We start from the raw sequence: 23457 nt of genomic DNA, 5'->3' as shown, positions 1-23457 counted from the left end.
CTTTATTATATATTATTATTATAATATGTAAAGACCTAAATAGAACAAGAAATTAATTACCATAATCCGAACCCGTAATTATTACGACTAATCCTGAGTTACGCTTACGATAATCCACAGTTACTGTGACTCCATGGCCAAGCTGGTTAAGGCGTGCGACTGTTAATCGCAAGATCGAGAGTTCAATCCTCTCTGGGGTCGGATATCTGAATTGAATTTTTTCCTTTTTTTTTTTTTTCTATTTTTTTCCCTTGGCATATTCTAACTTCTTGACATATATTCTAACTCACTGTACCCTCTTTCCCCTTCCCCCCTCCTACTTGACATATCTGTCTTTCAAGCAAACTTCAATTAATAAATAAACATTTCTTGGCTAGTTACTAACAAGACATTAAACACTCACATAAGTTAAGTATACTTTTCCCTTTCCTTCATCCACTATGAAAAAATCTATCAAACAACTCTCCTCCATTTTAAAAGAAAATCCTAATTCTAAAGTTATATTCATGGTTGGAGCAGGAATTTCCACTAGTTGTGGAATCCCAGATTTTAGATCTCCAAAAACTGGTTTGTACCATAATTTATCAAAGTTAAATTTGCCCTATGCAGAGGCCGTATTTGATATAGATTTTTTTAAAAATAATCCGGTACCTTTTTACATTTTAGCTAAGGAGCTGTATCCGGGCAACTTCAAACCCTCCAAGTTTCATTATTTCATGAAATTAATGGAAGATAAAAATAGATTGCACAGGGTTTATACCCAAAATATAGATACCTTGGAGAGGGAGGCAGGTATTTCTGGGGAAAAGATTATTGAAGCACATGGTTCCTTTGCTTCCAATCATTGTATCAATTGTAACGAAAGATATGAGCTTGAGATTTTCAAGGAAAAAGTCACCAACTTCGAAGAAGGTCCTGGAAAACACGATTTTGCAAAATGTAGGAAATGTGTTGATGGGTTGATCAAGCCTAACATTGTGTTTTTTGGCGAGAATTTGCCTTCTTCGTTTTTCACTTCATTAGATTATGACAGAAAATTACTTGAAAAGAACTCAGATGATTATATTGTTATTTTTGCCGGAACTTCTTTGGCTGTATATCCCTTTTGTTCCTCTGCAGCGGCTGTACCCGAAATGGCGACGAGATCACTAGTTAATAAAGAGTTAGTTGGGAATTTTAAAAAGGAGCCTAGAGATTCCGATATTGTAATACTGGAAAATTGTGATTCTGTTGTGGAAGAGTTGGCGCGTGAGCTTGGCTGGCTTGAAGATTTGGAAAAATTAATTTCCGGATCAGATGACGTTAAAGCTGATGCTTTGGAAGAATTAGCCGCTGACATTGAAAAGAATTTAACTTTAGATGAGGTCAATATTACTCCTTTGACGCAACGAGACTCAGCAAAACACAACAATATAGAATTACAATCTGATACCGTTAATAGGTGAAAATATATACTATATTTATATACTTGTGTATACATAGGTAAAGTTCAATTATGTCACGCACTCCTGGTGTCCCAGATACATGGAAGCTCGAGAATGAAAAGACCATTTCAAAACAAAACAAAAATCACAGCAAGATAAAAGAAGGATTGATGAAACATTCTTTTGAGTTAAATATTATCAGCAGTAGGAACAAGTCTTTTACTAGCACAGATTCAACAAAATCAAAAAGGGTATCAAACGCTAGAACACCATCAACGTATAGCAGAACAGCGAGTGCATTTGTATTACCGGGAACAAAAAGACAAAAATCGCAAGCGCCATCTACTATATTAAATCCAGTTTCTGATGAGGTCATATGTTGTATCTATGAAAATTGTAAAGATGCCAGTCCTAGAGTTGGGTTATCTATACTCAATTATGTCACTGGAGAAGTTGTAATATCAGACTACATTGACACACAGATATTTATCCGAACGGTTCATAAAATACAGGTTTATAGTCCCACAGAAATCTTGATTCCCTCAACTTCTTTATCTCCAGTAGTTTCAAAATTGTCCACGATTATTAAATATAACGTACCTGAACCAATAAGAATCACAGAAGCACATATAAAAACCTACGATATATCCCAGAGCTGGGAGATGTTGAATAAATATAATATTTTTAAAGAAAATGAAAAACAAAAAAAGTTTGAAGAATTTAGGGATAAAGATTATGGCTTAGCCTCTTTAGCTGCATGTTTGAATTTTTGTAAAGAATCTTCCTGTGGTACCAAATTTGAAAAAATACGTATCAAACTTGTTTGTGCAGAGCATACGTGTTTGATTGATCCAAAAACTATAAAAAATATGGAATTGGTGAGCAATTTAACAGACAAAAATGGCATTTCGTTTTTCAAATTTTTAAATCATACGGTTACCAAAATGGGTAGAAGGTTATTGAGGATAAATATTTTGCAACCATTGACAAATAAGGATGCAATACTGTCAAGAATAAAGGCTGTTTGCGAATTAAAAGCAAACGGCGCCGAATTGCTTTCTGAAATGAGATCGACATTGTTAGGTTGTCAAGATTTGGATATTATTTTTAGTAAGTTGTTGATATTAGATAAAGCCTCTATCAGTGCGGATCAAAAAATAAATTTTGTTATTCTTTTGAAAACTTCAGTGGAAATAACTTTAAAAATAAAAAAATTGTTGGCGGAGTCTAGCTGTGATTTATTGAGTGAGGTTAGAAATATTTGCGGTCATCCAGATATCATTTCGATTCAGGAGTTAATTAATGATTATATCAATGAGGATTGCACTTGGGATTGTGGACATTTAAACTTGCAAAATCAAAAATTATATGCAGTTAAGTCGGATTCAAATGGGTTGTTAGATATCTCAAGAAAAATTTATGAATCTATAGTTGCTGATATTATCAATGAGATTGGAATTCTATCCAAAGATCATAATTTAAACTTAGATTATTATTTTGATTCTTCTAGAGGCTTTTATTTGAGATTAAAGAAAAAAGATTTTAGTGAGTCTTACACATTCCCTGAAATCTTTATAAACAGGGTTGTGAGGGGCAATTATATCGAATTTTCTACCTTAGACATTATGAAACTTAACATGCGATTGCATGAGGTTACGGTTGAAATTATTCTGATTACGGAAGGTGTTATTAACGATTTGTTACACGAAATTACACAGTACATTTCCACTTTGTTTATGGTATCTGAAAGCTTGGCCATCTTAGATTTGCTTTGTTCGTTTGTCTATCACATTGTTAAAAACGAGGGTTATTGTGTTCCAGAGTTTTCCAATAAGCTTGTACTCAAAGACTTAAGACATCCGATTTTGGAAAAGAGGATTAGTAACTTTGTGTCCAATGATGTGGTATCTATTAGAGGTAGTTCTTTGATACACATTATTACAGGTTGTAATATGAGTGGTAAATCTGTTTATTTAAAACAAATTGTTTTTGCCGTAATTTTAGCTCAAATTGGATGTTTCGTTCCCGCTTCATATGCATGTTTTCCAGTATATGAAAAAATACATGCTAGGTTATGTCATGATGAAATTGAAATTAATTCTTCGACATTTTGTACAGAAATGAGAGAAATGGCATACTTTTTGGATGACATAGATGAGAAAAGTTTGTTGATTATTGATGAGTTAGGAAGAGGTTCAAGCATTAATGATGGCTTTGCTATATCATTGGCGATTACAGAATATTTGACGGGGAAAAGTTGTACAGTTTTTTTATCAACCCATTTTATCATGATTCCCAAATTGTTACTAGCGCAACCCTCTGTAGTTCATTTAGAGATGGTATCGGAACTAGAAAATACTAGCAACACGGTCAAAATGACTTATAAGATCTCAGATGGTAGAGCGGCAACTATGGGTCATCACGGTTTGAAAATTGTTCAGAGTTTATTTCCCAAAGAGATTTTAAAAGAAGCCCGCAGGATAATTACTATTTTGGAGGAATCATACGAGCAAGATACAAGAAATTTTATGGAAGTGGAAACCAGCGTAGAAACTAATAAGATTAAACAAATAAATAATCTAGCTTCGCTACTAGAAATTTTCTCCGAAAGCACAGATGGATGTGTATCTGTACGTTCCCTAAAAGATCTTCAAGATGAATTCCTTTTAAATTTTGATGTAGATTGGTAGTTGAAAAAGTTGTTTATTGCAAGCAAGTGGGAGCTAGTGCTTGTGTTAACGTTAATAATGGTTGGTGTTTATTTAGTCACTATTTATAATTAAATCTGCTATATACTCTCTCATCTTTAGAGCATCTTTGGATTTAAAATCTAAATATCTATTTTTGCTTAAATATAGAGAATTCATGCAAACATAAATACCACAATCAAATCCATTTGGTTGCTGGGGGCAGCCTATGTGCTCAAGTTCAAAGCCATCGCCTAATTTACCCTTGCTTTCTTCTAAAAGATAATCCTTGAGTAGGGATAGCATGCTAAAAACTTTTGGACCTGTGTTTGAGGCATTTGATAAGGAATCGACATATATTATTTTTTTCCGAGTAATATCGATCATACCTAGGGCCCAATGGCTTCTATTTATATTAATAGGCGTGAAAATCTTGGATAAATTGTTAATATCCACTTTTTTCCTTTTCATCCATCTTCTGACACCTTGATAACCTCTTTCTGAAAGGGCTGTAAAAAAAAATGAGTTAAAGGATACGACTTTTTCGTTTTTATTTTCTATATACTTCATGAAAAATTCTATTATTGTGTCATTTAGCCATCTACCTGGTACCAATGTTTTAATATCTCTCATGCCAATATCCAAATCATAACATCTCCATGTTTTTGTACTAGTACCATTTTCAAATATGGAATAAACTTTATCCAATTCATGTTGACTCAAATCTGGTATCAAACTTTTGGATAACTTTTCCTTTCTTCTTTTTTCGAGTTCCTGCTTTAATTGTTCTCTTTCTTCAATGATAGCTTTGTAAGCTTTAAATTCATCATGAAATGTCACTAAACTTCTGTCAAATATTAGTTTTTCCTTTAAAGCTAGTGGTCTGGTAAAAGTGGTTGGATCAACCGCTTGTTCTTTTACAAATATGACATCATTATTATTTCCATCAATGTCCTTGGAATCAGCAAACAAAGATTTTTTAATCCTATCAACCAAGTCCTGTACTGTATTTTTAAAAGTGTAGCTATTTTGCTTTTTACTATCCTTTTTTAACAGATTAAGTTGATTTTCTCTTTCCTTTTCTATCGAGGCAGGTGTTCTATATGATTCACCATTGTATATTTTTTTCAAAAAGGCCAATTCATTTTGACCATTATAATTTTCATGTTTAGTGCATAATGCAAGTTGCTCATTTTCTTGAATATGTTTTCTTTTCCTGAAAAAAGCAGTCCCATAAGGCGATAAGTTTTTTTTTCTGTCATCTTTTTCCATAGTATCAGTATCAGGAAGAGAATTCCAATTAAAGGGATCTTTTCTTTGGTCTAATAATTCCAAGTTATTTGCATTTAAATTTCCGGTTAGTTTTTCTGACAACTCTATCTTGCGCCTTTCCATTGCAGTGATTGGTTTGGTTCTTTTACGTGGAACAAATTGTGTATCAAATCCATTTCGTTCAGTTCTTTTAATGCTTGGTTTGTTATATTCAACAGTGTCTTTTAGAGAATCTGTTGTTTTTCCAGTGGTTATGGTTTTAGGGGGTTCCTTGTAATAAAGTAAGTTGTAAAATTTGTTTGCTATTTTTTTAAACATGGTTGGTGATTCTGAAGTTGTTAAATGTTCAATTGTTGTTTTTTCAAGATTAGTGTTATCATCTTTGGTAGCAACGTACCAAATTTCATGTTTTCTTTTAGCACTTGTTTTTGGATGAAAAACATTACTCTTTGGATATGGTAAAGTATTATTTTTTTCTTTCTTTTTTTGTTTCTTGTAATTATCAAAACTGTTAAGATCATCATTAACCTTGTCCTCACTATTATCAGCAACTCCTTTTTTATTCGATAAATAAGTTATTGGTGAAGTATATATTATGAAAGCAGGGTCTTTGGGTAAATACGGCCTTGTATTTGAGATAATTTGTTTCTGATGGGTTATCTTAGTGTCACCGCTTTTCTTGGTGGTAGAATCACTAACTTCATCTGCAATATCATCATTGTGATATATATCTATAATATTTTGTTGTTGAACCTTCCAATTTTGGGATTGATCATCATAAATTTTTTTTATGGGTAAAGTATTAATTCTTTCAGTATTTATTCTACCGTTATCATTAATATTTGGACTTGTCATTACTAGAAACACTACTCCATATACTTGGATGATATTTGTATTTGTTTTATTTAGTTGAATACTTTAGTTGTTGGAAAATTGTAGCACAGTATAAAACATAGGATTTACTATGGAATACTGTCTGAGTTAATATATATGGGATTAAATAAAAATAAAAATATGCTGTACTTTTTTTTTTTTTTTTTTAAATAAAAACCTTGCCAATATAAAACTTTTGAGTCTTGTTTATTGTTCGCTAAAAAGATCTACACCTTTTTCTTAAAAGTTTTTTTTAAAAAAAAAAACTATTATTATTGTTAAAGCATTTCATACGACGTTATTGAATAATATGTTAAAATAAAATAAAATAAAATAAAAATATATATGCATATATTTTAATATATAACATTGCCAAAATCATACAGAGAAATGATATTTATGTCCACAAATCACACAAACACTAGTAAATTTTTAATCTTGAGTGATAAGTATATGTTTATTTCGAGCCAGTTAAATTGCATTTTTTGAAACTACAATAAACCTTGATATGGACAGGTATAGAGTTTTAATTTTTATTTGAAATTATATAAGGTTACAAAGTATAAAATAAAAAATAAAAAAAAAAAATGCATCAAAATACAAAATAATAGAATCAATTTTCTGTAACAGAGGCAGAGGCAGCACCAACTACTTTATAGATAAATTCTTGAATAGGTTTCAAAGTGTTTGGCAATTCACTACCAACAGAATTAATAAATACATTAGCAGCATTATTGTCAACTAAATCCCCATATCTATTCTTATAAGATTCTCTAAAAGCTACAACAAAATTAACACACAATGTGACAGCAACAACCAGAGCCACCAATAGAGGACCCAGTGGGGCATCTAAATGCTGACCACTTCTTTCTCTTATAACATTTAATCTATGAGTAAATGTCCTATAAGACCACAGGCCAGTAAAGATCGTCAACCCAAAATAAATATAGGCCAAAGTATCAGCCAAATGAGGAAAAGCGGCTCTCTTAACTGAACTATAGATAGAAAAAGTTAGAGCACTCAATAAGGTAGTAACACTCAACCATTTGTTAAAAGTACGTTCATTGGCTAACCATACTTTGGCTTCAACTTTAACAGGACCAGCATTTTTCAAATACTGAGTAGGTTTTTTCACGCCAGCGGGTAACTCGAATTCATCATCTTCAGAGTCAACACCAGTCAACTTGGGATTAGTCAAAACCTGGAAAAATTTTGGATTTGCAAGTCTGTTTTTCTTATTTTTCTTTGTTTTTTTCTTATTTTTTGAACTAGAGCCACCAATAGCACTATTGGACTCGTCTTCTTCCTCTGAAGACTCATGATCTTCAATGTCTGCACTAACATTCAAGGCCTCAGTGTTATCAGCGGTATTGGAAGCCATATTATCAGCAATCATATTTCCGGTACCAGATGAGGAAACAACAGAAAATCTTTGCAACTTACTTACTCTCCTTTCGGCTTCTTTTTGTTTTTTTAATTTTTTCTTTTCTTCCTCGTAAGCTTGTTGAGGATCTTTTTTGATGTCGCTTTCCAAATCAGGTAGCCAAAATGGCAAGATATCCAACTTATCATCCTCGCCAAACAAGGATGCAATACCTTGAACAAACTTGGAAAATTTAGGAACTTCCTTAACCAAATGAGAATTGGTCAACTCACTAATCCATTTGCTGTGTTTAGAATTGTATAAAGCTGGAGACGTAAAGTTAGTATGAGAAGCTGCTGCAGGTCTTTTAACCTTTATTTCCATGACACTGAACGGAAACTTGAAAAACTCACCAACTCTCAAAAATTTTAATGGGTTGGCAACAGAGGAATCAATATCAGTTCTGTGCCAAGATCTTGGATCTCTAACCGGCCTGTCTTGATCAAAAGAATCCTCTCTGATGTATAAGATATCAGAATCAATAGTGACCCTGATTCTATCATCGCCCGGAATTTGGAAAGCTGTTCTAATGTACATAGCTCTCAAAACTGGTTCTAAACTTTTAGTAGTAATAAAAGACTGAATAGAGTCAAAGTCATGCTCCAATTTAGCCAAATCAGATTGTTGATTACCACTTTCCCTCAATTTAGCGACTGACTTGTCCTTATACTCGCGATTACCACGAATAAAGCCACTGATAAACTTTGGTTTTATTTGAATTCTAGTTTCATCAAAATCGTTATTGTGAGTAACACTGTCCTCAACATGAACACGTTCTTCCAAAAATACGTCAGGTTTATTTGCCAATCTACCTGTCCATCTTAATCTTAAAGTTGGTGCTTGGTTAGTTTTTAACAACTTATCATTGTACAATTCCAAGTCAGTATTATCAAAGTAAATGGTGGTTATAACCGGGTCATAGTAATTAGCCTTACTACGAGAACCGGACTCACGCTTTTTAGCGGTGCCATTGCCTTTGCCATTTCCCGCCTTAGCAAAAGTGGAAGCAGCAATAACACCACCATTCTTATTATTAGTTAATAAGCTCTTTTTGGAGTTATCAGCATCGGAGGAAGTTGCAGAAGAACCACCATAACTCAATTCATCTTCATTAAAATTATGGATGTCTCCATTGATAAGATTGCTTTCCAACCTGTCAATTAAATCATCGTTTTCGTTTGGAGGAGCAGCATAAACTAAAACTGGTAAATGTCTCAAAATTCTAGTTTTGACTTCCATCAAGTTATCTGGGTGGATCCAAAACTTAAAGCTATCGTAAACATTTTCTTCAGATTGGGAAACACTATTTAATTTGAATGATTGTTCCAAAGATTTAGAGCCCAGAGCAGAGGTGGTACTGTTTGCAATATTTGAAGCAGAACTTGGGTTGTTGCATCTAAAAATATTGTACAAATATGAAATCTTGTATAGCAATGGCGAATATTCTTCACTGTGAAATGGTAGTTCTTTTAATCTTACTTGTAGCAATGATCTCACACTTGGATAATTTGGATGCAATTTATCGTGTTTTTTAACGATCTTGGTAAAACCAGTAAAGTTTAATCTAGAAAAATTATCCAATTCTTGAGCTTCGTTTAAGCAAGTTTCTAAAATGTCATGGAAAACTTTCATATTAACTTTAGATAAATCATTATTGTCATCAGTTTCATCCTCTAATTTATTCAATTTTTCCATCACTTGATGATACTTTTTGGTTTGAAAAGTATAAACTTTTTCTAACTCTTCATCTAAAACAGAAACAAATTCAGACTCATCTTTATCAGTCCAATTTTTAGAGGCTTGTTGTTCCTTCAATAAATTCTTTAATTTATCGTAATTTATATATGAATCTCTCCATGGAGGATAAATATCATTTGCTAACTTTACACCGAACAACATTTTATTATTTCCCTGGATATTTTTAATTGTTTATTTATTTATTTATTCCTGTGATGGTATGATTGGGCTATTGAGTTATTATCAACGAAAGGAAAAGGCAAAAGTCTTGATGAAAAGGGAAAAGGATGGGGGAAAGAAAATTGTTTTCTTACTAGTTTGGTTGGTATTGTTAGAAGACTGTTCTTTTTATATATAAGGTTATCACGTTGTTAAAAGTCAATATTATATAAAACTTGTTGTTTAATGAACAGAAAGAAAAGAAAAAGAAGAAGGGAAAAAGAAGAAGGGAAAAAGAAAAAGAAAAAGAAAAAAAAAAAGAAAAAAGAGGGAAAGAGGGAAAGAGAAAAAAAAAAATGATAAGTAAATTAACAAATAAAATATAGAGAATGTGGGAAATAAAGATTATACAACCTTGTAAAGTACATTTTATATATATAATTTCTTTTTTTGGGATTTAAGGGACAACTTACAAATAAAAAGAAAAGAAAAAGAAAAAAATATTATTGTTTTTGATTGTTACTGTCAAATGTTTTATATGTTATTTAGTTATTTTTATTTTTTATTGCACAAGAAAAAGATGGATGATACGACTATCCAAGATGATTTTACTGGAATTTAGAAGCACGTGGCTGATTTAATTTTAATTTTAATTTCAATTTTAATTTTAATTAGACAAATTGACATTTTCTTTAGCTTATATTGTAAAAATGCCAATAATAATAATAATAATAAGATGCAATTTATAATCACAAATAAATTATGTATTCTTGCATTATTCCTTAACGGCTTTTCCTTCTTTTCTATTCCCCACCACGTGCGCTAATCATAGTTATTAAGCACAAAAGATGATACAGCAAACAAAAGTTAAATAATTAAACCAAATTACATATCACACTATCATAACTCATTATTAATCTTATATTACTATTATTTTACTCTATCAGCAACTTCTGTAAGTCCGTGTGTCCGTCGCACTACGCTTTCAGTGGAAGGGAAAGGAAAAGGAAAAGGAAAAGGAAAAAAAAAAATATTTGTTATTAAATACTAAAATTATTTATATATGTTGCTTATAATACGTTTTTCTAATCAATTTATTAAGCATAAGACAGTATAAGATCACTATCATATAATCTATTTTAAAAACATTTCTATCTTTTAATTTTGTATTTTTTCTTTGTTTGTTTTTTTTACATATAAATAATTATATAACAATTATTTACTTACCTTCGAAATCATGCATTACCATTACTGTAATTCCTGAATAAAATAAAGATGATAATTATTTGTTTGTCAAATGGCTTCCTTTCAGCTTCATTGAATTAAATTCTATTTTCCCCTGCCTTCAAAAAGAAAGAAATAAAAAGAATGAAGGTTCTTCTTTAACAACAATTATTTTTAGACGATTGCGTACTATTACTATTAATATTCACACCTTCTGTACTAGTACTATTCTCATTAACAACTTTATCGCTATCAATCTTTTCTTGAATCAATTTGGCTATCCTAAAAAAAATTTCATCGACATTCTTATTATTTTTAGCACTGGCTTCGATAAATGGCATACCTAATTCTTTGGCCAGGGTTTCTCCCTGTTCCGTAGTAACTACTCTTTCAACATCGTCGTCACATTTGTTGGCGACTAGCATTAATTGACAATCACTAGATGCATTAGCAGTAACTGTATTATACCAGCATTCTCTTATATTAGTAAACGTTCTTTCATCACCAACATCATAAACTAAGATGATGCCCATAGCACCCCGATAGTAAGCTGTGGTAATAGTTCTAAAACGTTCTTGACCAGCAGTATCCCACAATTGTAACTTAATCTTTTTACCGTTGATATCAATAGTTTTTATTTTGAAATCGATACCGATTGTAGTAATAAATGATGGATTGAATTTATCGTCCACAAAACGAATTAATAAACATGATTTTCCTACCCCTGAATCACCGATCAATAATATCTTTAAAATGGAGTCAAATGAAGCACTATTAGTGGAAGAAGGCACGGCAGACATGTTTTGCTGTTAGTTTAAATAATAATATAAAAAAAAAAAGAGAGAATAATTAGTTAATTAATTAATTAATTAAATATATGTATATATCTAAGTATTGTCTTACATTTTTTTTTTTTTTTTTTTTTCTTTCAAGTTAAGTGTAAAAATAAAAGATAGTTTTGTAACACGGGTTTGATAAAAATGGTGAATCGTCAAATAGAAACGGAAAAGTTCCCCCTTTTTTAATCTGAAGAAAAAAAAAATAAAAGAAAAAAAAATAAAAGAAAAAAGAAAAAAGAAAAAAAAAGCTATTAAAAACATAGTTAAGAATATCATTACATCCTGAAGGCGGGTAAAATTGAAAGCAAAGTTTATATAAATAAATAAAAATATACTCTGTCACTTACCCTCTCTCTTTTCCTTTTTAAGAGAAAAAAAAAAACATTCTAAGCATAATAACTTCTCCACAAAACACCTTCCAAATCTTCTAATTCGTCTGTAGTGAAATGTTCCCTATCCAAATGCCATGTATCTGATCTAACCTTTTTAAATTCACTGATAATATCTTTGGCTGCATTCCCACATATCCCATTAGCTTTAGCCCAGGAACTTAATATGCTCAATTTGGCAGGAATCCACTTGGGCAAGGGGAAAACATATGGATATGCAGAGATAATACCACCTAGACCAATTATCGACCCATGTATTTTAATCTCATCACTCTTATTGCCCTTCAAATAATCTTTAATTTTATTATTTTTTTTGCTTACAAGGTCATTGGTGAATTTCTCAGTTAATTCGTTTACAATACCTTTGTCCATTATATTGTGGACTATGCCAGATAAAACATCTGATGCTCTTAGTCTGACTTCAATGGAATTAGAATCATATAGATTTAATACAACAAACTTTAAAATCTTCTTCTTTTCATTCTCTCCCAATGTAAATAAATTATTGGAAAAAATACTTTCAAAAAATGTCAATTGAAGTCTTAATCCATGTGATCCTTGAAATAAACTTTTATCGTCAATTAATGAAACTACAGATTCGATATATTCTTTCCTTATTGGTAAATAGGCAAAAGTCATGTATAGCGCACCTGGATCAATATTGGCTAATTTGCAAACATCCTTCATAGAATCCAATTTACTGAAAAATGGACCAATATATTCTTTTAAATATGAAATCAAAAAAACTTTCGAAGGTGAAGCTAATAAGGAAGAAATCAAATCGATCATGGTACTTGACATGTAGTAATAATCTGTCTTCAAAACATCTTGTGGTAACATATGCTTGACTTTATTAAATTCAAAATCAATTCTTTCAAAGGTGGTGGTAAACATCCTGGCGAAAAAGTCTGGCATACAAAGCGTTGGCCTTCCTAATCCGCTGTTTTTTTGTTCTTGTTCTCGATCAGATGATCTTTCATAATCTAGCAATTCTTGATAACCATCCATAGATAAATTAATTCTAGCCCTTAATATGGTACTATACATAAACGCAATAGACCGACGTACTTGATCGTATGGATGATTGAAAATTAAACTACCCACTAATTTATCCAAATCTGGTGATCTCCAACCCAAAGTACTAATTATTTGACGCAACAAATTTAACTTAGATGATTGATCTGCTGATGCATCGGAGTTAACATCCAATAAATTCTCAACAGAACTAAATTTTTCGTAAAACACAGGGCATCTTCTGATATCTACGTTCATTGGAATCCACCAGACAGCAATATTAAGCACTTCCATAGAGTCTTGATTTAATTCATGGTCTAAAATTCTTGTCAAAAACCTATCCATAAATGTATCTCTTTTAATAACATTCTTCTCAGTAGTAAACTTGTCTGCAGCAATTAAAGCACACATGATTTCAATGGACATAATCATACTGGCTTTATCATTTTTATCAAAAATTGAATCGCATGTTTCCAAAATAAACTCATAGGTCAAGGCATCGTCAACTAAAGAGGGACAACAGTAACCAGCATTGATTAAATGTATAATTATAACAAACAGTTCCACATCTGAACTAATAAAATAGCTTTTTGTTTCATTATCTTTAATTAAAATGTTCAAAACGTTTCTCAACCATTTTTTAGTTAACAGCGAGCCAAAGTCTCTTAAAATCTTGTCATTCTCATTATTTAATTTCCATTCAATCTGCTTGCTAGTTTCCACAACATCCATATTCTGGCCCCAACAAAGCCATCCTACATATGCGATATTATCAATGAAATAATTAGGGCATTTAAAATTATTCATTTCCTTTTGGAAAACAGCGCTGAAATCCCTCTTCGTACCAACGCTAACAGTAAACTGCTTACGAAACTTTGGATCAAATGCATTATTTAAATTATACTGATACGCACTCATCAACGATATCTTGTCAATGATCTTAATCACCGATTTTAATGAGGAATGCAACAAATCAGGATGTTTGCCATCACACATTTTGAAAATTGAAAGTAAAGAAGAGTCATTGATTGGAAGTTCTAAACTTGCTTCCAATCTAGTAATGATTTTAATTAAATTCAAAGTTATCCTCCAGTTTAAATTGCTGCTGTTATTCAATTTATCTATTAGCTCTTTATTTAGCTCGATCAATTTGCTAATATAATCCCTCCTTTTCTTATCTTTCGCTTTTCGAACAACAGAAACCTGCAATGAGATAGAATCATCGCCTGGGTTAATACATTCCAGTTGATCATGATCCATTAAACAAACACTTGAAGGAATTTTGAAACATGAACCCAGATTGTTCAATAGCTCATCAGCTAAAGATGAAATATCATCATCAGAAATGGTACTAGCTTCACACAACAACTTGAAGATCTTGGATAAATTATTGTAATCAGTAAATAGTTTTCTATTGATTTTTTTAATATTCAATACCTGTAGAATTACAGAAATTTTCTTATAGGATTTATTTTGCAACGCCTCCTCAAAACTAGACAAAATTTTTGTAATAACAATCTGATACGATCCGATTAACTGTTTTATAGTGTGAACCATACAACCTTGAGCAGGCTTGAAAATATCTGGATAAATAGACATTGATAAATGAATAATGTCTTTTAATAAAAGTTTTTCTAGTTTTGATGGCACTCTGTTAGTAGAATTTAACAAGACTCTGGATTGATGGAAAGCGTTGACTCTAGCACCAAAAAATGTTCTTGTATAGGGCTCATTTACGTGGGCTAAGCTCTGGATATTCTCCAAAAACTCCAATTCTAAAAAGGATGAAGCATCCTCGCTAAAAATCGTTTCCTGTCCAACATCTGCAAACCATACTTTTAATCCGTGTAAAAAAATTTGGAAAATTTGTGTATTGTTGTCATAATTAGATGACAAATAAAGATAGATTTTATGGAAAAAATTACCTACATCTGCTCGTAATTTATGGACTTTTAGATAACGTAGATCCCCCAACTTTTCTGTTCTAGTATTTCCAAAAAAATAATTAAATCTGAAAATATTTAATTCTCGAAAAGTTATTTCGGATGACATAATAGAGTTGTGATTAGCACCATCTTCTTCGTGTGGAATAGGGGTAGCAAGACCAGATGGTATCTCAGATTGCCCTCCTTCATATTCCATCAAAACGTCATCCGCACCATCCATCTCTTTATCGGTAGCCATTTGAATTTCGTTTAGTTTAGAGCCGTCTATTTCGACATCAGTTAAAGAACCGTTATCCTCAAAGGGAGTCAAGTCTTTGTCTTGCTTAATTGGTTCAATATCAATATCGATAGCATGACCATCAAGCTCATTTTCTCTTAAGTTTTTTAACAACAATAACTTACTGTTATATTTATCATCTATCTGATATTTGGTTTTTTCCTTGTTGTAATCAGGATCAAACAATAAACTTGCGCCAGACAGTACATGTGTTAAAATTAAAATACATTTTTTAAACAGATCAGTCTTTTTGTTACTTGGCTGTGGATCAGTAATGAGTTTTTGAATGTACTCAATTGCATAATCACTAAAATCTTCCAATATCTCAATGGCCAAGTCAATCTCAGCACTTGTGGGAACATGCCAGTCAAAAGTTAGGTTTTTCTTGGAAAATTTTCTGGAATCGAACTGTAAACCTCCCCATCTCTCATAACAATTTAAGTCACTGTCCTTAGGAATCAATCTATTCTCGATAACTTCTGTGGTAGTTAAGGAAGTTAAAACATTGTGAACTAATAAGGAAGTTATAATATCGATCGGTGGGTTAGTAATCGAATCATATATTGTGTGAAGTAAACTTATTAGTTCGCGTTTAAACGTTAACAAACTTTCATGAGCTTGTCTTAGCAATTCACATAAACAGCTAATATAAGCTACTAGTCTAACATCCCTATGTTGAATTTCAGTCGAGCTTCTAATAGACCCAGCGCCCCTATCCAATTCTTGTGTGATTTGCACGGCTAAGTTTTGAAATAATTTCCTTGCCAATCTGTTATCCCTCTTGATTATAGCCCCTATAGTAATACTAAGCAACTCATAGTTTGGCTCCTTTTCTCTGATATAACTTGAATCCCACAATAATTTTTCAAATGCACCAAAGAAATACATAAAAACATCATCTGACATAGATTCTATCATAATCATTGAAGTTTGGTTTATTTTGGAAATAATACTGGAGTCAAAATCAGCATCAACAAATAAAAAAACCTTATCCAAATAAACCTTTAAAACATTTTCAAAGACGGTTGTAGAAGCTCTAAAGGCAACATCCAAAACTTCCTTATTATAATTAAACTCCACTGAAGAATTATTTCCTTCTTTCAAATAATACAAATGTTCTTGAATAAAAGGAAGTGTATGAGATTCGAAGGTAAAATACTCGTCTGCTTTGGTAAAATTTTCGAAGGGAATAAAAGATGCTATTGACACAATACCATTAATTAAATTACTCGTTAACAAAATATCGTTATGATCTAACTTACTAACCATCATAGACAAAATATTGGTTACATGGACTCTATATAAATCATCCATTACCATATAACGAACAACTCTGGTAAATTTTTTCAAGGCCGAATATGTCCGATGGATAGAATGCACATATTGGTCTGTTAATGATTCATAAACGTCTATCAAGATGTTATCTAGAATTAAGCTCTTATTTGGTGGACTCAAATCTAACAAATAGGCAAAGCTGGAGATATAATAATTTGCCATATCAGAGCTTTTATTTAAAGAGCCAATATTTAGTAATTTTAAAAATATTTTAACCATATTTTCATGAGTTTTATTATTTAATTTCAATTCACTTCTAAAACTAGATTTTGGGTCTTCCTCTAATTTAGCTCTTTGGTGGTACATTTTAATAAAAGCATGAATAAACTTGGCACAGATTTTGGTCCAATTACCAGTATTTGAAGGGTGGATAAACGTTTCTACAGATTTCAGCAACGCTTCAAGATAATTGAAAAAAGAACCAAAATCAGAACCATTAATGGAATAAATAAATGGCCGGACGGTCCTTGAAAATGAATATATTTGGAAATCATTTCTTAAGTGGTTTTGTACCCTGTTGAATAAAAATTTCATTTGCTGTTCTGTTAACAAACCAAAGTTGCCAAAAGTCAAACCACTTTTCACCAACAATCTAGGAGATTCCTGGGTAAGTAAGTTTATGTAAGCATCCTCTGAAACACAACCAACAAAGTCATATGAATGGGTATCTATCACAGTATTAGCATTCGAAGAAGTCCAGATGCTAAAAACAAACGGGAAGAAGTCGGTAATATTCGAATTAGTCTGGTAATAGTATGGAATAAAGGATGTAATTATTGGTGAAACAATAGACACCGTAGAAGGTGCATAACTCGATATTAAATTTTGTACAACAGTTGACAAAGCCTTTTCATCATCTTGGTCGTAAAATACTTTGGAGTTGTGAGCATGCTTTAAAAGCAACCTGAAAAGTTGTAAGTCTGATTTATTACTAACATGGTATCTGATGTAATCAGATTCCGCTGTGGGAAAGAATTCTTGCAAAAATTCCAACAAGGGTCTATAATCCAATTTTAGGCCAGAACTAAGTAGCAAAGAGGTAAAATTAGTTCCCTCATCATCCTTCATGACCAATGATTCAAACATATCTACATGCATTTGTCTAAATATTTTTTGTCCCCTAACCAAAGCCAAGTGGTAATAGACCTTTGCCAAAGATTTTCTTAGAGTTAAAGGAAAATCAAAATGCAAGCAATTTCTTAGTTCATTGGTCCAATGGTTGACGTTGATAATAGTGGCTGAAGTGGCAGTGATTTTGCCGGTAGCATTGAAATCAGGACCAGAAGTATCAATATATTCATTTTCGTCCTCTTCAAATTCATCGTCTTCTTCGTCAAAGGTATTGATATCATTCATTTCACCATCTTCAGCACTTAACTTGAACATATCTGTGTCTAATGCCAATGCATCGAGACCAGCTTTAAATTCACACAAATCTTTGCTGGATATGGCTAATAGTCCCTGGATGTCAAAAGATTGAATAGCAATGTATAAATTAACCAAGATATGACATAAATATTTTGCTTGATCTTTATAGTTTTCGATTGGATATGGTAAACACTTTTCAATTAAAAAATCGGGTTTAACATCTCTGGAAAACCATTTAGAGTTTGAATCATACACATTTTTCAGATATAGGTCATGATCATCTACAAAATCAAGAGAATAATTGGCTAATCTCTTTTTAATTAGTTCTTCAGAATCCATTCCATTAAATAATGTGGCATCGTTTTTTGCTGGTGTTGCACTGCGAGCTTTTGGGACAGACTTATTATCTTCATCATAATTATTGCAAGTTTGTTCAAAACATTTTGCCTTTTTGGTTCCATTGTTATTGATAGAGGTTTGAACATTTGAAGAACATGTAGAAGAAGGACGTTGAGTAAGGTAATTCAATCTTATATCAGACGCAATTTTCTTACGCAACGGAATTGGTGTTTTTAATTGGTCTCCGTTATTCATTGTTTTGTAATACAGTTTTTTTTTTTTTTTTTTTTTTTTTTTTACTTTTATTTTTATTTTAGTTTTTTTTTTTTTGTATTATCTGGATGTAATCTTTTAATTGATATATTTGACTCTTTTCTTCTTTTCTTTTATTTTGTTTTGTGATTCTTTCTTTAGTTTTGTGATTTTTTTTTTAGTTTATTTAAAGGAACTTTAACTGTCTCCTTCCCTTTATTGGTTGTTTTGTTTGTTTTTTACGCAAGATGAACTTTTTTAAAATGTTTTTAAAAAAAAAAGAAGAAAAAAATAATCATTTTATGTTATTTTTTTTTTTTTTTTTTATTTTTTTTTTTTATTTTTTTGCCATCATAAAAATATTATTGATGTTTTGAATAATGTACATATATATTGTTTGTGTAGTGTCAATTTCACTAATATTACGACCAATTTATGATCAGTCTTTCAAAAAATTATAGTCGAAAATATTTTTGTACTTCATGTAAGACAGCATTTAGAAAATCAAGACTGATAAATGCAATTGTTAAATAAAAAAAGATATCATATTAACCAATTAATTTAAGCCATAATATATATTATATGAGTAACCTCACTAAATCCAAATCAAAAAAGAAAAAAAAGAAAAAGGCACAATATGCTCATGAATAGCCACTTAAATCCAATGTCAAAACTCTTGAACTATTCAAGTTTTGTTGTCTAAAAACACCAATTAACGCATCTGATTTTTCAAACATGGTATTCTTCAAAGATATAACGATAAATTGGGAATTAATTTTGGAATATTTTTTTATATACCTAGCAATTTTTTCAACATTGGAAATATCTAACGCTGCATCGATTTCATCCAAAATAAAAAATGGACTTTGCTGGTAAGAATTTATAGCAAATAATAGAGCTAATGCAGCAACTGTCTTTTCGCCACCCGATAAGTATTGCATTTCCTTAAATCTCTTTAAGGGAGGGGTTGCGTGGTATCTAATACCAGCCAAGTATGGTTCATCTTCATCTTCAAGAGTTAAAGAAGCACTTCCGCCACCTAAAGCGACATTGTAATGTGGATCCTTAGTCAATTCTTTATAAATAACATCAATGTGTTCTTGAGCATGTTCAAAAGCTTTAATAAATAATTCCCTTCTTTGTCTTTTAACCGTTTCAAATCTAGTTGCCAAAGAATTTTCTTTGGCCCTTAATTTTTTAACTGCAGAATCAATTTCACCAAATTTTCCTTGGACCTCGCCTAGTCTTTCTGATGCATGAAAATTTGGTTGTAGCGTGGATAAAATTTCATCGATTTCAGCAATTTTCCCTTCAAATTCCTCTCTTATTTTACTTGATCCATTTTCCTTGAATTTAGCAGGTAACAAACTATAATTTATTTTAATATCTCTAGCAATGTTTAAAACATCTTCATCAACCCTATCCACAGGTAACTCATCCAACGAGGAGGTTAATAACGGAAGTTCAATATTTGACATTTGACAATTCTTTAAAATATCAACCCTTTCTTGGTCTATCTGTTCTATATCCTCCTTATATATTGCAGATTCTCTTTTTTTAGAACTCGTTATTGAAATATATTCGTTGATTCTATCCTCAATGGATTTGGTATGTTTTTCACTATTTTGGTATTCCTCATTTAGAAGACCTATTTCATTTTTACAATTTTGTTCCTCAGTTTTCTTTTCTTCGATAATGCTTAACAATTCGTGTTCTTCACTATCCAGTTCGGCCAATTTACCTTCTATCCGTTTTACTTCAGATTTACTATGATCGCGACGGTCTTCTGTACTTAATAGTCTTTCCTTTTCAAATGCGATTTTATTTAAAATATCCATTTTTTGTTTTTCAAGTTGTTGTAGCTCCTTGCTTTGTTGTCTTAGCGTTTCACCAGTGTTTTTCTCATATTCATGTATGCTGAAATTCAATTTACTGGTTAACTGCTCATAACTTCTATTTTGTAACTCCTCTTTTTCGTTTTCGTATGCTTTGATTTCTTCGTCACACGATTCCAACTTAGACTGTAAGACAGCAATAGTAGACCTGTATTCGTTTTCAATCAATTCTCTGTGATAATTAATTTGGATTTCGAGTTCATTTAAATTTCTTTTACTATGATTTATTTGACTTCTCAAAGTACTAATTTCATTGTTTAAAACCGATAGTATGGTTTCCAATTCTCTTGATCTAGTAGCTTTGATACGGACTTCATCATTCAATTTGCTAACGTCACCAGCAAGTTTATCTTTTAAGCTTATTAAAGACTTATATTCTTCTTTATCCCACCTATTACCGGAATTATTTTGAGACACACCACCAGTCATTAGACCAGATTTGTGGATTAAAGATCCATCCAACGTAACCAATTTCGCATTTATCTTTCTATTCCATTTCAAATCTTTGGCAATGCCCATGTTATCACAAATTATAGAATTACTGCAAACATATTGCATCGCTTTCTCCAATTCATTAGCATAGTCAATAGCATCAATAGTTAAAACACAATTATCCAATTGAAGTCTTCTTGGAGGGAAAACATCGACCGTATCAAGCGGTATGAATGAAGCATAACCAGAACGTTGTTCCTTTAAATAAGATATGCACTGTTGAGCAGTAATTACGCTATCTACAACAACAGAATCAAAATTTTTCCCCAATACGGTAGAAACAGCAGTAGAATATTTATCTCTTTTAGGCTTACAGAGATCATAAACTAAGCCTTTAACTCCAGGGAATAACCTTTTCAAAGTGTTGACGTTTTCTCTTAAATTCTTTTCTTTTCTACTCTCCCTTTGAGAAGCACTCAGATCATCAATTTTAACTAACACATCACGTAGCCTGTAGCTTATCTCGACTTCCTTATTATTTAATGACTGGATGGAAGTTTGTAAACTTTTTAATTCACTGCTGTATTTAGAATGGGCTTCGTTTTTGTCGTTTAAGGACTGAACCAAATCTGTAATTTTTGAAGTAACTTTTTCCTCCTCTGGTTCTAAATAAGCATGAATCCTATCTTCTGAAATAGCCATTTGTTCGTTAATTTTTTGAACCTCGTCATTAATCTCTAGCTTTTCATTATTTTTCAATTGAATATTTTCCTCCAACTTCAAACCACCGGTAGCCAAATAACGATCTTTCAACTCCGCGTATTCTTTCAACTGTTCTTCCGATAATTGGTACTTTTCATTTGAAGAGTTTTTTATTTCTTGTTCAAAACTATTTTTTGTGTTGCTAACAACTCGTAGCTGATGATTAAAACTCTCTATGTACTCCTTTTGGCGATTAATGTCTCTTTCATAGCTTTCAATTCTTCTTTGTAAAATGTGTATTTTTTTATTTAATGACTCTTTGTTACTTCTGATAGGCAATAGTTGGGCATTTTTCTTTTCAATTGTGGTATTCGAAGTTCTAAGAAAATCCTCTTTGTTGGTTATTTTCAACTCAATTTTGGCCAGAGCGGCTTTGCCCTTTTTAAATATTTTTTCCTCACTAGTTATAGTTTTCTTCAAATTTTTAATTTCTTCCTTACCAGAATTTACCCTATCTTTCAATTCATCTCTTTTAGCCTCTAAGTGATATAATTGCCACAAAGAATATTCGATCCAGATTTTCTTACTTTCATCAAAACTTTTTACGTACTGTTGGTCTTTAGAAACATCTTCTCTATACTGATTCAATTCGGTTTGCAATCTTCGCTTTTTAAAATTAGAGTCGGTCAAGTCTTTTAAAGCATTTCTGTGTTGAACATTCAATTCATCATACTCATTTTTATATTCAATAGAACCGGAAATCTCCTCAAGTAACCTAGTTAATTGTTGAGATGATTGAGAAGCAATATTTTCAACATCACCTTGAAAAACCAAAAAATTTCTAGCTTTGATTAATATATTCTCATTTTCTAAAACCTTGCTATAATTCTTAAAATTAACTTGTTTACCATCAATCTTATAAACACTATCCCCATTAGATCTAATATCTCTTTCAAAAACAGTAGGAGTATTTTCTGAATTTTTTGTATAGAAGGCTTTGACATAAGCTTTAATTGTTTCAGAATTATCGTTTTCGATATTATTATCAACTTCTTTTTGCTCATTTTCTGGAATTTGGTTTTCTTTGTCAAGTGATGAAATTCTATCTCTATAAATCAAGTCCTTTAAGGCATTTGATCTTAAATGGCTACTTCTAACGCCCAAAACGAAAGAAATAGCATCCATCATATTAGATTTTCCAGAACCATTTGGGCCTATAATGCTGGTAAAGTCAGAAGTACCTAAACCAAATTTGACAGTTCCCTTATAAGATTTAAAATTGTAAAGCTCTAAGCCGTTTAATCTGCCCATTTTGTTTGTATGATTGTTGGTTTTATTTAGTTATTTTCTTTTCTTTTTTTTTTTTTTTTTTTTTTTGTTTTTTAATAATGCTGTGTTTTAATAAGATATAAATATATATAGTGATCCAAGAAAGAAAAAAAAATGGAAGTGGAGATAGAGAAAGAGGAAAGAAACAAAGTGTTAATGTAAATAATATTAATAAATATTACGCGTTTATCGTTTTTTTTTTTACGTGTTTTTATATTGTATATTGCTAGGACATTCAGTCACGTGATAAGTCATAGTCGAATTGGCAATCATATTAAACAAAACCATAGAAAAGTAGCGGCAGGCACTATCCCAACATATCTAACTAGCACTAATTAAATAGATTGACAATTTGTGTTTATACCAATAACCATCCGATCCATCCATTGATATTTGGAACAGCGTACAATATATATATCTATTAAAATTTTATTAACAAAAGACTCATTAATCCAAGGGAATCTTTTCTAAGAAAAAGACATGAGTTGTTTCAGGTAGGATGCATTATCTCTCTTCAAAAAAAAAAAAAAAAAAAAAAAAA

At 31.4% G+C, this 23457-nt stretch overlaps 7 protein-coding genes and 1 non-coding gene across 8 annotated transcripts; 3 read left to right on the top strand and 5 right to left on the bottom strand.

Moving 5' to 3' along the window:
* The first annotated feature begins 127 nt into the window (after positions 1–127).
* Positions 128–201, top strand: SCDLUD_000704. Its single transcript has one exon. It is a non-coding gene; the product is annotated as a tRNA-Asn (tRNA).
* A 239-nt stretch (positions 202–440) lies between these two features.
* HST2 (histone deacetylase HST2) lies at positions 441–1445 on the top strand (the record flags this gene model as incomplete). Its single annotated transcript, XM_046078315.1, has 1 exon — positions 441–1445. The coding sequence occupies one exon, from the start codon at positions 441–443 to the stop codon at positions 1443–1445; it is 1005 nt and encodes a 334-aa protein (XP_045937020.1).
* Positions 1446–1495: 50 nt separating this feature from the next.
* MSH4 (MutS family protein MSH4) lies at positions 1496–4114 on the top strand (the record flags this gene model as incomplete). Its single annotated transcript, XM_046078316.1, has 1 exon — positions 1496–4114. The coding sequence occupies one exon, from the start codon at positions 1496–1498 to the stop codon at positions 4112–4114; it is 2619 nt and encodes an 872-aa protein (XP_045937019.1).
* Positions 4115–4186: 72 nt separating this feature from the next.
* ULP1 (SUMO protease ULP1) lies at positions 4187–6238 on the bottom strand (the record flags this gene model as incomplete). Its single annotated transcript, XM_046078317.1, has 1 exon — positions 4187–6238. One exon carries the CDS (start codon positions 6236–6238, stop codon positions 4187–4189), a length of 2052 nt encoding a protein of 683 aa, XP_045937018.1.
* Positions 6239–6869: 631 nt separating this feature from the next.
* On the bottom strand, positions 6870–9578 carry VTC2 (vacuolar transporter chaperone; the record flags this gene model as incomplete). Its single annotated transcript, XM_046078318.1, has 1 exon — positions 6870–9578. The coding sequence occupies one exon, from the start codon at positions 9576–9578 to the stop codon at positions 6870–6872; it is 2709 nt and encodes a 902-aa protein (XP_045937017.1).
* Positions 9579–10957: 1379 nt separating this feature from the next.
* Positions 10958–11599, bottom strand: SEC4 (Rab family GTPase SEC4; the record flags this gene model as incomplete). The annotated part of the gene is made up of 1 exon (XM_046078319.1): positions 10958–11599. One exon carries the CDS (start codon positions 11597–11599, stop codon positions 10958–10960), a length of 642 nt encoding a protein of 213 aa, XP_045937016.1.
* A 425-nt stretch (positions 11600–12024) lies between these two features.
* Positions 12025–18561, bottom strand: BLM10 (proteasome activator BLM10; the record flags this gene model as incomplete). The annotated part of the gene is made up of 1 exon (XM_046076967.1): positions 12025–18561. The coding sequence occupies one exon, from the start codon at positions 18559–18561 to the stop codon at positions 12025–12027; it is 6537 nt and encodes a 2178-aa protein (XP_045937015.1).
* A 638-nt stretch (positions 18562–19199) lies between these two features.
* On the bottom strand, positions 19200–22898 carry SMC1 (cohesin subunit SMC1; the record flags this gene model as incomplete). The annotated part of the gene is made up of 1 exon (XM_046078320.1): positions 19200–22898. The coding sequence occupies one exon, from the start codon at positions 22896–22898 to the stop codon at positions 19200–19202; it is 3699 nt and encodes a 1232-aa protein (XP_045937014.1).
* Positions 22899–23457: the final 559 nt, after the last annotated feature.

This window comes from Saccharomycodes ludwigii, chromosome I, assembly GCF_020623625.1.
Source record: "Saccharomycodes ludwigii strain NBRC 1722 chromosome I, whole genome shotgun sequence".
Classification (NCBI taxonomy): domain Eukaryota; kingdom Fungi; phylum Ascomycota; class Saccharomycetes; order Saccharomycodales; family Saccharomycodaceae; genus Saccharomycodes; species Saccharomycodes ludwigii.
This window is presented reverse-complemented; position numbering and strand designations above follow the sequence as displayed.